This window comes from Helianthus annuus, chromosome 9 (genome assembly GCF_002127325.2).
Source record: "Helianthus annuus cultivar XRQ/B chromosome 9, HanXRQr2.0-SUNRISE, whole genome shotgun sequence".
Taxonomy (NCBI): domain Eukaryota; kingdom Viridiplantae; phylum Streptophyta; class Magnoliopsida; order Asterales; family Asteraceae; genus Helianthus; species Helianthus annuus.
The window spans coordinates 76,344,752-76,359,421 of record NC_035441.2 but is presented as its reverse complement, the minus strand read 5'-3'; the positions used below and the strand labels follow the sequence as shown (position 1 = coordinate 76,359,421).

General features: G+C 37.0%; 1 protein-coding gene and 1 pseudogene across 1 annotated transcript; both read left to right on the top strand.

The window, feature by feature from the left end:
- The first annotated feature begins 3,919 nt into the window (after positions 1-3,919).
- On the top strand, positions 3,920-4,786 carry LOC110875970. Its single transcript, XM_022124159.1, has one exon. The coding sequence runs from the start codon at positions 3,920-3,922 to the stop codon at positions 4,784-4,786; it is 867 nt and encodes a 288-aa protein (XP_021979851.1).
- Positions 4,787-8,858: 4,072 nt separating this feature from the next.
- LOC110877984 lies at positions 8,859-13,737 on the top strand (annotated as a pseudogene).
- Positions 13,738-14,670: the final 933 nt, after the last annotated feature.

Here is a 14,670-nt window from a genome sequence, read left to right as displayed (position 1 = left end):
TGATAGACTGGAAAACCGTATCACCAATTGGAAAAACAAGACTCTATCTTTTGCGGGGCGGCTGCAACTAATTCTTTCGGTTCTCACGGCGATGAGTACCTACTGGGCTTCTGCTTTTACTCTGCCAGCTAGAACTATCAAAGAGCTTGAGCAAAAAATGAGAGGTTTTCTTTGGTGCCAAGGCCCGCTGATGAAAGGTAAATCGAAAGTCTCTTGGAAATCTGTTTGCCTGCCTAAAGCCGAAGGTGGGTTGGGAATTCGAAGGTTAAATGATATGAATATCAGCCTTATGACTAAACATATCAACAGTATTCTATCAGGTAGACAGTCTTTATGGGTGGACTGGGTTAAAATTCATCATTTGAAGGACAGGAATTTTTGGGACATCCCGATTCCAAGTAATTATAGTTGGGGTTGGAGGAATCTCTTGAAAGGCAGATTGCATGTGCAACGGTTTTTCTGGTCCAAAATAGGTGATGGTAAGTCCACTTCAGCCTGGTATGATTCGTGGTGTGATCTGTGTCCGTTGGGGAATCTTATTTCTCCATCGATGATGAGGCAGGCTGGTCTATCTATTCATTCGAAAGTTGCAGATCTTATCTCGGATGGTAATTGGAATTGGCCGATCCACTGGTTAACGTCTTACCCGGTCCTGAATCAACTGCCGCCTGTGAACCTTTCAGAAGGGGTTAGGGATGTCATTCTGTGGAGAGACATTGAGGAGCGACTGGTCCCGTTCAGATCTTCTGACGCGTGGGAATGCATTCGTTCTCGTGGCATTCAGGTGAGTTGGTACAATCTGGTCTGGTTCTCGCAATGTATACCAAGGCATGCTTTTGTTCTATGGCTCGTCTTCAGAAGGAAGTTGGTCACACAAGACAGGTTAAGGCAATAGAACATTGATAATAAGGATTGCATGAATTTAATGTGCTGTTTGCTTTGTCATAATAACATTGACTCGCACTATCATCTTTTCTTTGAGTGTAAGTATGCGACAGAGGTTTGGATGCGAGTTAGGGAGAATTCAGCCATGAAAACTGTGGGATCTAATTGGGACGAGATTGTGAACTGGTTACTTCCTTGGGCTAGGTCGAGATCTATAGCCTCCATTATTGGCAAGCTCTTGGTTGCGGCTTCAGCTTATGTTATCTGGCAGGAAAGGAACTCCAAGTTTTTTAACAATCAATTGCGGCCTCCGGAAAAGTTGGCTGACCACATCATCAGCAATGTACGACTAAAGCTCAAATCATTAAAATTCAAGGACACAACAAATGTGCGGCGGGTTTTACAAGGTTGGGAGATTAGTTTTGAAGACATTTAGAGTCTTATTCTTGTATTCTTTCATTTTTGGCCCGTTGTTTCCCTTTGTCTGGGTGGTTTTATTGTTCTTGTATTGTTTACACAATAGCGGCATGTCGCTTTTGTGAACTAGGTGGTGTTTTTGCCTCCTACTTGTTCTTATTTGGTTGTGATTAATATATTCATCGCGGTAACCCTTTACCCAAAAAAAAAGAAACAAAAATTGATGGGCGGAATAGGTAATAGAATTGGGTCAGGTTTGAGTGGGCCGCACATCAGGTCAGCGGGCCGTTGGTTTTGGGGTCGCACAACAGCAGCAAAAGGGGGCCACATAATGTTGATTAAGTACAAATCATTGGGTCTCGGTTTGGTCATGGGGCCGCATAGGTTATACTTAGGGGGCCGAGATCCAATAAAAGTGATATTGTTATGTTAATGTGAGTCCACTAAAGGTGGGGTTATAATCTGAATTAAGGTTTAGTCCGTGGGCCGGTCACACTTGTGGGCTGATACTTTGTATTAGAGGTCCGCTACTGATATTAGTGAAGTTTGTTGATAATTACTGCCTATGTTCAATAATTATACTTTTAAATAAACAAGTTGAAGATGATAATGTCAAATGAAATGGTGGACTAATACATGGATTTGTATGATTGTTTAGGGTTTATTTGGATTGCTAGGATGTAGACTTGTGTTATTAATGTTTCTTACAACCATAGCACTTGTCATTAATTAATGTCGCTCATAGGAGGAACCTGTTGTGTGTTAGTGAGTGTTAAACTTGTTGATGTGATCACATAGATATTGGTTGTTGAATATTAGGGTATCGCAAAACCTTACTCTTTTACTTATTTACATGACATTATATTTTAGGACGCGTGTAACGGGCCTAACCATTAATTAACGATAGAAGTACAATATCTTACTGAGCAAAACTAAGGTGAGTTCATCTCTTGAGCATGCGTCCCGGTGGTTGGGACAGTCAGTGGGTATCCCGGGGAGGGATAAGTCTTTTGGGTAAAAACAGGAATGTTGGATAATATACTCTTCCTATCACCTTTAAAGTCCCTCCATGTTGTTTGGTTACCGGGATGGTAACATGGTATTAGTTAGTAGCGCTACTTAGGTTTGGCAACCTCATCCCGTACCTGGGAGGACGGGTGTTGAACTAATGACCTAGTCATGACCAATACTTTGATAGGAGCATTGAAGAAAGGGAAAAATAATCAGAAGCCGTCTTGTATTGCGGTATTATCAACATTGTTTTCAACATTACTTTCGGAATTAAATTTAATGGGTTAACTAAACACTTGGTAATAAACGTTTTCGTAAAACTATGAACTCACCAGCGTTGTCTGATACACTTGTTGCATGCTCGCAGGTCGTTAGATTATATGGATTCAGAACTTGCTGTCTGAAGTAGCTGGAGTGGTCATGGGTCGTGCTGATTGGATACGAATGATGGGTTTTGATTACATACATTTAAGTTGAAACAGTTAATTATGTTTTCTTTATTTGCTTTCGCTGAACATGTTGGTTTTCATTCAAACTTATTGACGGTGATTTTCAGTAATAAATGATGATTTTATTTATAACTTGAATGGGTTCAATGTAATTAGTGGCTCGTTGTCGGTACGTCACACGCCTAACAGGGACATTCCCTAGGTGGTATTTTGGGGGTGTGATAGTGTGTCTTATTCCTGGACGAGACACGTTTTCCAAACCTTGGTGTTTTTCAATATCTTTTGATGAGTCCTTATTGAACTCATAAACAATTTGTGCGGTTTGTAAAACTTGAAGTTGAAGTCTACGTTTCAAAACAATGTTGTTATGTTTATACTTATTTAATGGATGACGAATCTATGGTTTTTATCATATAGTTGTTGTTATGATTGAATGCAATGGTATTAAGAAAGTCACACCATAATCACGCTTCCGCAAAAGTCAGGGTGTGACAATTTCGAACTCTATTATATCTATTAAACCTATATGCTCACCTTTACACTATGTGTATTGACTTTTACTTTAACGTATGTGACAGGTGCTTAGGATGCTTATTTGCTTACTTTGCTGTGAAATCGAGGCTAGGAAAGACCTAGGTCAAGAATAAACAATTGTCTGTAATAAGAATCTAAGTTGTCGGAACAGAACAATTTGATTAGATCTTTTTTGTAATAATTGTATTATCATTTATGACATGGTATGGAACGTGTTGCTGTAAATATTTGGTAAATATAGTTGTTATGAAAACTTCTGTACAATCTGTTTCGCTCAGTGTCGCGCCCCGATGATTCCCCCATCGGTTGGGGTGTGACAGTATAATATATTCAAACCGTACCCGAGTATTTCAAAATATTTAATGGTATAGTATTTTAAACTGTATAATATTCGAAACGCACCCAGACTTGGTAAAATATTTTAATTTAAACGATAACGGTATAATATATTCGAGCCGTACCAGAGTTTTTTAAAAGATTTTAATAGTATAACATTTTAAACGATTTAATATTCGAATCAGATGAGAATTTATAACACCCAAACACCAAATTCACAAATCATAATCTGATGGGTTATATACGCTGCATATAGCTCTATACGCAGCGTATATAAAGATGGTATGATGAATGTTCTTAAAGAAGGACCTTGGATAATTCGTTCCCATCCTCTCTTCCTTAGTGTTTGGTCGCCTACTTCAAGACTAGTGAAGGAGGATGTCAAAAAGATACAAATTTGGGTCAAAATCCATGATGTTCCTATAGCAGCCTATACGGAGGATGGGTTGAGTATGATTGCTACGGCTATTGGAGAGCCAAAATTGTTAGATTCGTACACCACAACTATGTGTACGGATGCTTGGGGAAGGAGTAGCTATGCTAGAGCTTTGATAGACGTTTCAGCTGAGAATGATTTTAAAGAGGAAATAGTTATAGCGGTGCCTGAGCTAGAAGGTGAGGGTTTCATTAATGTGAAGATGGTCGTGGAATATGAATGGAATCCTTATAGATGTGACCATTGTAAGGTCTTTGGACATGACGATGAGTCCTGCCCGAATCAGCCTAGAATGTACCCTAAGGAAGTGCCTAATCATCAGAAACAAAATAGTGGGAAACAACCGCGTGGTCCGGTGAAGACTCCAGTTGTGGACAAAGAGGGTTTTATGGATGTGGATCGCAAGAAAGCGGCTAGGAAAGCAGGGTTTCCTGTTAATAAGCAGAAGCAGAAATTTGAATATCGGCCGATTGGAACTAAGCCTCATGGTGGGGTTCCCACCTCGGGTCCGCCACCTACGGTCAAAACGCATAATCCTTTTGATGTTTTATCGGATAAGGGTAAGAATGTGGGTAAAACTGGTGAAGGTCAACATGATCAGCAGGACTTGGATGATGAAGAGGTTATTGGAAGCTATAATGAAACGAATGAATTTATGACTTCCGGGTTACCGAAAGCAGGGGCAAGCACCTCGTCCACAAGCTTCTCCAATGGATAGAGTGTTGTTGTTTCGCGTCAAGGGGCTGCTGGTCTGTGGCAGTTTTATTTTTGATGATGGAGGATGATCTCTAGTTTTGCTTTGTTTTGTCTTGTCTACTATAGGTTTCCATTATGTGTAGTAGACTAGGTTATGTGGTGTCATAGGTTTTGTGGTTTTTGTTTATGATTGGCTTACATATATGAGGCATGTCCTGTATATGAACTAGTGTGGAACTCATCCTCACTACTTGTACTTATTTGGGATTGTTTTAATAGAATCATCGGGGTAACCCTTTACCCAAAAAAATACGCAGCGTATATAAAACATAAGTGTGCAAATAACTAACAGCAGTGTGTCAATAGTTTAAGCCTTTTGTTTTTCTTTGTTTTATGCATTTGATGGTTGTACAAAAAGCTTTAAAGACTTGTAATCTTAAAAAAATGTGTAAAATGATTAAACATGCCCTTCGAATATGCATATATATATATATATATATATATATATCTAATAAAAAACTATATTTAATGACACATGTCATTCTCATACTAAAACAAGAGCCTACTTAATGCCACATGGCATTCTCTAATTCAATTCACTATTATTATTATTAATTAATTAATGCAAAACAATAAAAAATTCCTTAACAACTTAATACTAATAAATATTTTATTGTTTACTTAGATATTGATTATTTACTTTTAACTTATCTAAAGTATATAGTTAGTTATTAGTAACAACTCTATTTATAATAAACAATTTCAAATAATGTCAATTTGACAACACCTTCTTATTATTTAAAATGAATTTTTTTACTACATGTTTAAAACATCTATTAAATAAAGGCAAATTGAATTTAAATAATCCCAACTCACTGTTATTGGCCAATAATAATCCCAACTCATTTAATCACCAATAATAATCCGAACTATTCACTTTTGTTTGTAAAATACTCCCAGTTAAAAAAACACTAACTAGGTTAAAAAATTGCTAATGTGGCTTGCCACGTGGCATATTATGATGACGTGGCAGCTGATGTGGCAGTCTACGTGGCATATTTTGATGACGTGGCAGCTGATGCGCCAGTCTACGTGGCATATTTTGATGACGTGGAAGCTGATGTGGCAGGTGACGTGGCAAGCCACATCAGCAATCTTTTAACCTGGTTAGTGTTTTTTTAACTGGGAGTATTTTACAAACAAAAGTGAATAGTTCGGATTATTATTGGTGATTAAATGAGTTAGGATTATTATTGGCCAATAACAGTAAGTTGGGATTATTTAAATCCAATTTGCCTTAAATAAATTATTATTTATATTATAATAATAAAAATGGTAAAGAATAGGTTAATCCGATATTTAAAAACTGGCTAACTTCCATGCTTTGAAAACACTTTTATTGTTATTAGATCCGTGTAATAAACAGGTTTAAGGATATATTATCTTCATAATAATTTTGATGCAAGTCTATACTCACCGGATGTCCTAAATGGAGTTTATTTTTAGAGTTGCCAAACCATATATAATTACCAAAGGTTAGTGTTCCAGTGACGTTATCAAGAAATATTGATTGAAAGAATGGTTTATGTAATGGAACTCGAGTACAGGTCCTATCACTGGGTGATCAGGTTATTGAGACACTTATATTATCCGGAAATAATATTGGCACTTGAACGTTTATCCCTAGATTTCGTTTAATACTGCCAAATAGAAGGATTCCGTTTAAATTGAAAAAATGACAGTTTTCTCTCGCCCTATGTTTTGCTATGGCGATAAATAAAAGTATAGGACAATTTTTATGTAAAGTTGGTTTGTTTCTAAAAAAATCGATTTTTACACATGATCAACTGTTGGTCATCTATGGTAAAAAATTCACTTATGTAAATTTATGAAAAGAATATAAAATTAAATAATTTATAAATTTATATCCTTAAACTCGTGTAGTACACGGGTCTAATAATCTAGTATTATATATAGTATAGATATACATATATAGGGCAAGGATCCGTTAGGAACCCTACCCTATATATATTATATTGTTACTTTTGTATTTATTAACTTTAAACAAACATAAACTAACAAATATAAACAAACTTAAATGAATGAACATAAACGGACATTCACAAACATGAATGAACGAACAAAACACGTGTTCATGTTCGTTCATTAAATGACAAAAGTTTTGTTCATGTTTGTTCGTTTATTAAATAAATGAACACAAACGAACTTTCCACAAAATAGTTCATAACCTTTAGTTCGTGTACATGCCTAGGAATTTGTGTGGAAACAATTGAATCTGTAGGTCTGAGACTGGTTTGAAAAAAGGACATCTTGATGTGTGAATAGGCGTGTGCGTATGAAAAGCACATATTATTCATAATCAACTAATGTTATAACAGATATTAGAACCTCTGAGATGAATCTGTAGGTCTGAGACTGGTTTGAAAAAAGGACATCTTGATGTGTGAATAGGCGTGTGCGTATGAAAAGCACATAATATTCATAATCAACTAATGTTATAACAGATATTAGAACCTCTGAGATGTCCGGAATCTGAAGGACATATTGTAAAACTATAGTGTTTTACGGTGTGTCCTGTAGAACAACGAAGTTGTACGTCTTCCACACCAACCACCTCTAACCATTAACTATATATATATATGTCCAATGCGTCTACCAACGTGTTTACAGTTAATAAAACCACACACATCACTACTTGCATGAGTAACTAAACCATGCATTACTAATCAACCACTACTAGGGATTTGTCTTGTGATCAAAAAGTCCCGCAACATCAACTAGTGATTAGTGATTTGCATATCTGATATTGATATAGTTGGGTCTGAGGTATCACAATCAGGGGCGGACCCACGTTAAGCGGGTCGGAGTCCCCGGACTCTAATGATTTTTAAAAAAAATAATAGAACCGATATATTATATTTTCTATGGACTCCATAAAATAAATTAGTTGGACCCATTACAATAACAATGAAGATGGGTGCAGGGATGAAATCATTTAATTTACAAACAAAAGGTCTTGGGTTCAAGTCCTGTCTAACCCGTTTTGTTTTTTTTTAATCAAATTTTAAACTAGGGTTAGTTGATTAATGAATTTTAGGGCAAATTATGCAAGAATCATTAAGAAAGTTTGATGCCCCATTTTCTTCAACTAATACTTTATTGTGTGTTTTCAAAAGATGAACACTCGTAGGGAACAACATAAAAAGTTTGTAATGTTTTTTTTTCCGTTTTGAATGTCATCTTATTTTTATTGTGTGTTTTCTAATGAGTTTTAATCATATAGATTTGTTATGGTATTGCATTTATCTTATTCCCTCCCCGCCCTGCCCCAACCAAAATGACGAAGACCTGAAAATTTTTAACGTTAGTTTGTGAAAATTTTGAATACCAAAAAAAGTGGACCCCAATGAAAAAAAATCCTGGGTCCGCCACTGATCACAATATATATATAGGGTAAATTACTTTTTGAGTCACTGTGTTTTAGTAGTTTTAACTAGTTGAGTCCAAAAGCAAAAAGTTTAACAACCTGAGTCCCTGTAAGCATTTTCTTTAACCATTCGAGTCCTTTTAAGTCCAAATTTTAACCTTTTGAGTCCAATTTTTTGGACTCAAATCGTTATAAAATAAACAAAATTGGACTCAAAACGTTATAAAATAAATGGCTAGGGGCTCAGGACGTTAAATTTTTTTATTTTAGACTCAAGTGATTAAAACCACTAAAACACATGGACTCAAAAAGTAATTTACTCATATATATATATATATATATATGTATATGTTTTTTGGATCCATATATAAGTTTAAAACGTATATTTTATGATAATATTTTTATTAGGTGTGTACGTCAAACTCGCTCAATATTGTTTTTGAAATAAGAAAAGTCTAGATATGATTAACGTGGCATAAAAGAAGCCAGTGACTATTGAAAGCAGAACTGGACCGTTAATTCGATGACAAAAGACGCCAAAATTTAAATGAAAGTAACTAACTGAAAAACCAGGAACACGAAATTAAATTCCTCTCGCCTTGGAAATACACAAACAGCGACTTAGTCGTCACAAACAATTACTAAAATGGCATCGCTTCAACTAACCCCTCTCCCCACTCGCAGCAGCAGCGGATGCAGGAGCCCTCTCTCTGTCCGATGCTCCTCCGGGGGAGGTTCTTCTTCATCGCCATCGGTTTCCATTCCTTCCGATTTTGATGGCAAGGTCTTCCGGCATAACTTGACCAGAAGCGACAACTACAACCGCAAAGGCTTTGGCCATAAGAAGGAGACTCTCCAGCTCATGACCCAAGAATATGCCAGTACTGCCTATTTTTTTCCACTACCCAATCCATAAATGTTCCTTTAAGGGCATGTGTAGTCATAAAGCCCTTAAAGGGGCGTTATGCGCCATGTGGCATGCCACGTCAGCAAGGGGCTTTATGGGGCTTTATGCAATTTGAGGCCGTAGTCATAAAGCCCCTGTGTAATCATTACTCAATTAATTTAATTTTCAATTTTTTAAATAATTTATAAGTTTTATAAAATAAAAAAACATTTCATTAAATAAAAAACACTACATTAAAATTAAAAAAAAAGTTACACTAAAAAAAAATTACACCTAAAAAATAAATTTATTCTTCGGTGTCATCTTCGTTCTCTCCTTCTTCCTCTTCGTTTTCTCCAGCATCTAAACCTACGTCTTCAAAGTTCCCGTCTTCGAATTCCTCAACCACTTCTTCCTCGGAATCTTCGTCGTGATCATTGTTTAATCGAATTGGGCGAATCGCCCAAGCATGCTCAACCAAATCCGCCTTCAACGTGTTATGTATTTCTCTAGATCGCAGTAGTTGAGCATTTGCGAGTCTCTCTTCCGTTATCGCTTGGGGTAGTTCGACCAAACCTTCGGGAATATAGTTTTGGCATATCGCTTTTCCATCATCCTCAATGATCATATTATGCAAAATGATGCAAGCATACATGGCCATTCGTATTTTATCCTTATGCCACATGCGACAAGGATTTCTGATAAAATGCCATCGTTGCTGTAGAACCCCAAAACACCTCTCGATGTCCTTTCTCGAAGACTCTTGTAATTTTTTAAAATACTTTCTTTTTTCATCGAAAGTTTCAGAAAACGTTTTAACAATAATCGAATACTCAGGGTAGATACCATCGGCCAAGTAGTAGCCATGCTCGTAATCGTTCCCGTTTGCATGGAAACCGGCCTTTGGTATAGTTCCAGAAATGTAGCCCTCGATTAATGGTGAAGCCTCTAACGTATTAATATCGTTAAAACACCCGGCTACAACAAAGAAGGCCGACCAAACCCAAAGGTCGTATGACGCAACACCTTGTAATACCAAAGTTGGCCCTTTTTGATCACCCCGTGTATGTTGACCTTGCCATGCGGTTGGACAATTATACCAACGCCATTGACGACAATCCAAGCTACCAATCATGCCGGGTATGCCGCATCAAAATAGTCTTTCATCAAACGCTCGTTCGCGGCTTCACGATCTCGCAAGATATAGGTGCGTCGCAAGATGGGTCGTGGAGGGGGAGTAGGCCGAATGTTCTCAAATGCTTGTAGCACAAAAGTACATGCACTCGTAACCGCTTCTTCCTCGGCCGCGTCTTCGTCGGGCGAAAAATATCTTCGGTGAATTTCGGTGAAAGACTCTTCCGACGGGGAACCCATTTTTTTATAAGGTGACACTAGGTTTTTTAAAAATATATAGAGAATGAGAATGAGAATGTATTGAGTTGTAAAAAAAATGGAAGAATATGAGGTTATTTATAGTGTGAAAAGTAAAAAAAATTGATTTTTTTTTAATATATGACCGTTATCAAACGGTCAAAAATTAAATATCTTCATCTCCTCGCGCCGCGATATATTTCACGCTGTTTGTTTTTTTTTGGTCATGGCGCCCCGGGGGGCGGTGTTCTTGGCGCCATAGCAGCGCTATGGCCCTTTCTCGCGCCCCATTACACATAACCTAAGTGTAAGCTAATTTATTTATTTATTAATTATAAACAGGCGACATCATAAAGACTTTGAAGGAGAATAACTATGAATATACTTGGGGAAATGTTACTGTTAAGCTTGCAGAAGCATACGGCTTTTGCTGGGGCGTTGATCGCGCCGTCCAGATAGCTTATGAAGCCAGGAAACAGTTCCCTGGTGACAAGATATGGATCACAAACGAAATTATCCACAACCCAACTGTTAATAAGGTTGGTATTCTTCATTTTCATTTATTAGAGCAAAGCTTGTTGTATGTAATAACTGTGAATTCTGCTATGTAGAGGCTACAAGAAATGGAAGTTAAAGATATCCCCATCTAGGATGGAGAGAAACAGTTTGATGTTGTTGATAAGGGCGATGTTGTGATTCTGCCTGCTTTTGGAGCCGCGGTAAGTGAGATGTTGACATTGAGTAACAAACAAGTACAAATAGTCGATACGACATGCCCGTGGGTGACTAAGGTATTCTTATTTATTTGCTTACTTGCATACCATTAATCATCTTCTTCTTCTTCCAAGTCTTACATACATACAATTTATTCGGATTCCTTCTTAAGGTGTGGAATATTGTAGACAAGCACAAGAAAGGAGATTACACTACAATAATTCATGGTAAATATTCCCATGAGGAGACAATAGCAACAACTTCTTTTGCAGGAAAGTATATCATTGTGAAGAACATGGATGAAGTAAGCTTACTGCCTGCCTGTGCTTCTTTTTTTGGTTACCTAACTGCCTGAATTAAATGGTTTCTTACTTAATCCAGGCGACATATGTGTGCGATTACATTCTTGGTGGCAAGCTTAATGGATCTAGCTCAACCAAGGAAGCTTTTATGGAGGTGATCGTTGTCTTCTTTTTGATCCGCCACTTCTTTCTTTTTCATTTCCCAAGTCTAATTAAAGTTTTCAACTTCGGCAGAAATTCAAATTTGCAGTTTCTAAAGGTTTTGATCCGGATAAGGATCTTGTCAAAGCTGGTGTTGCGAACCAAACTACAATGTTGAAGGGGGAAACAGAGGAGATAGGTATGTTGTTACCACTAAAAATGTATTAGGATGTATTTCATTTTACTTTCTACTTGTTCAACCCTTCCCTTTTTTTTGGATATAAAACATAAAACGAATCAACCCGTCATAAGTAAAAAGGTCATATTAGACGAGATATGTGTTGGATAATCTTGATGGGTCCGGTTCGGGTCGACAGATCCGGGTTACGGAGCTACCAGGTTGTTTAATTGGGTCACGTGTGAAGGGTCATGGAGTAATATTTTAGAGTTGCATGTGAATGAGAAATGTTCAAGTTTGACCGAGTTTCATGCATGTGTATGTTGAATGTGTAGTTGGACTCTTGGAGAATTATAGGTGCACGTTGGAGGTTGTTGCCATAAAGTAGGAGCTTTTTATTTATGCATGTGTATTTAGTTCTTGTATAAATAGGATAGCAGCACTAGTTTGTTTTTGTACTCGCAAATATTAAATAATAAGAAACTTCAAGCAGTTAATATCTTTGTTGTTCGAGAGTTTGAGTGAGTGTTCTTGGGCCTGAACCAACAATATGTAATAGTCCATGTTAGTATTGATTAGTCATTATCCTTAGTGATTATCTATTTCTTATTCAGTTATATTGGCTGGCTTACCTTCCAATCAATATGGGAGATCTTGTATTCACTTTTATCATTCAGGGAAGTTACTAAAAATTGCTTCCGTTGTTATTTTCAGGGAAGTTACTAGAGAGAACTATGATGCAGAAGTTCGGAGTAGAAAATGTCAACAAACACTTCTTAAGTTTCAACACCATCTGTGATGCTACTCAGGCAAGTTCTCATAGTTTCTTTTATTCCTGTAACCAAGTTTAGACATTAAAGTTTTAATGTCTATATCCAAACAATATTATAGTATTATCCATCTTTCTAGGAGCGACAAGATGCCATGTACAAATTGGTAGATGAGAAGTTGGATCTTATGTTGGTAGTTGGTGGGTGGAACTCAAGCAACACGTCACACCTACAAGAGATTGCAGAGGAACGAGGCATTCCATCTTATTGGATCGATTGTGAACAGAGAATAGGTCCTGGAAACCGAATAGCTTACAAGTTGATGGTAAGTTCCACCTCGTCGACTGGGTTTTGCCTTCTCTGGTCCAAAATCGCTCCATTTATGATTCGTTTCCTTAAAATATGTGTCACTGTGACAGCATGGTGAATTGGTCGAGAAAGAAAACTGGTTACCCAAGCGCCCTATCACGATTGGTGTCACATCTGGTGCATCTACTCCTGATAAGGTAACTCGTCACTATGTTTGGGTTGAAATGGTAATTTTTTTTGTGTCAGTTGACCCATAAGTGTTTTCCAAAGTTTTATATCCATAGTTATTGTGTTTAATATGATAGAAAAAAACTTTATTATCACAACAATAATATAAATTTATGTATAAAATAACTCCATGCACTAAATATATACTTTGAATGCTTTGGACCTATTTGAACCATTAAGACTCTCCAGTTCCCTTTTTTGGCTAACTTTTTTACGACTCATTTTAGATGAAACATAACCCCGATCGATCTATTTATAATAACAGGCTACATCTATGTCTGGTACAAGTTATGATTGCTTTGAGTGCTTGGTTATCATATGTTTCATCCACAGGTTGTTGAAGATGCTCTACTGAGGGTATTTGAGATCAAACACGCAGAAGCCTTGCAAGTGGCATAGATTAGGGGTACGAAGCTAGCAAGTCATGTAGTATAGTTTAGTAAGTTATGTTGCAGCTTGCATCGCCATATATCTACAAATACAGGATGTATATGTATGTATAATACGAAACCACATGTTCACTACACAACCTTTAAATATTGCCACCCTGTTTGTCTTTGAACATGGTTATTAGGGGTGTGTACGAATCGGTGTTGGCCAACAAAAAACTAGTTATATTCTGTTCCGATCTTGGTTTTTGAGTTTTTTAAAACTCTAGGGGTCAGTTTTGAAATGCCATTTTATACTTTTTCGGTTCCAGAGAAGACTCCTTGAACAGATTAAACACCCCTTTCAACCATGGAGCTTCTAACTGATTTGTTGCCTGAAAAAACGGATTCTCGATCTGAATCCTAAACCTGACACTAGAAAAGGTTCTAACCGGTTGATGGCTATTAACTTCCACTCTAGAGTGAAAAGCATTTCAATCAAAGTTCTAGCGAAATAGGTAGTGTTTAATTGGTCAAAAGAATTGAATAACCTATTACACAAGGATAGCCATTCCCTCTAAACACCCCAAATTCATTCCGTTCACTCCTTGTTTTTCTTTCGTTCCATTTTCTCTTTCTCTCTTAATCACCACCACCACCAACCACCACTGCCACCCACCCACAATAATAAACACTTAGGCCACTATAAATTAAAACTCAATAGCCTACATAATTAAAACACAAAAGCCCACGTTAAGCCCAAATGATTTGGTTTTAATTGCCGCTCTGCCTTTGCCACTCCGCCTCCCACTGTCGATTGCTGAACTCCTAATCTCTAATCTCAAATCTCTATTGTAAAGAGAGGATGTGCAATTGATTATGTGCTAATTCTAGGTATATGTTTAACTTTTAAAAAACTGAAGAGGAGAAATCTCTTAGGTACGTGTTTAACTTTATTTATTATCGTGTTTTTATTGTTGTTTGGCTTACATTGTATGAAACCAGGCCCGTCCCCAAGAATGCTAAAAACAATTTGGGCCCGAGGCGAGATAAAAAACTAGACTCTACCCGCCCTATAATATAAACTCATCAATCACATATATAAAAAGTAAAAACCTATATAATACGACCATAATTGTTATAAAATAAATAAAACAAAAGTAGTGTAGCAAAATGATCGATTGGTATATG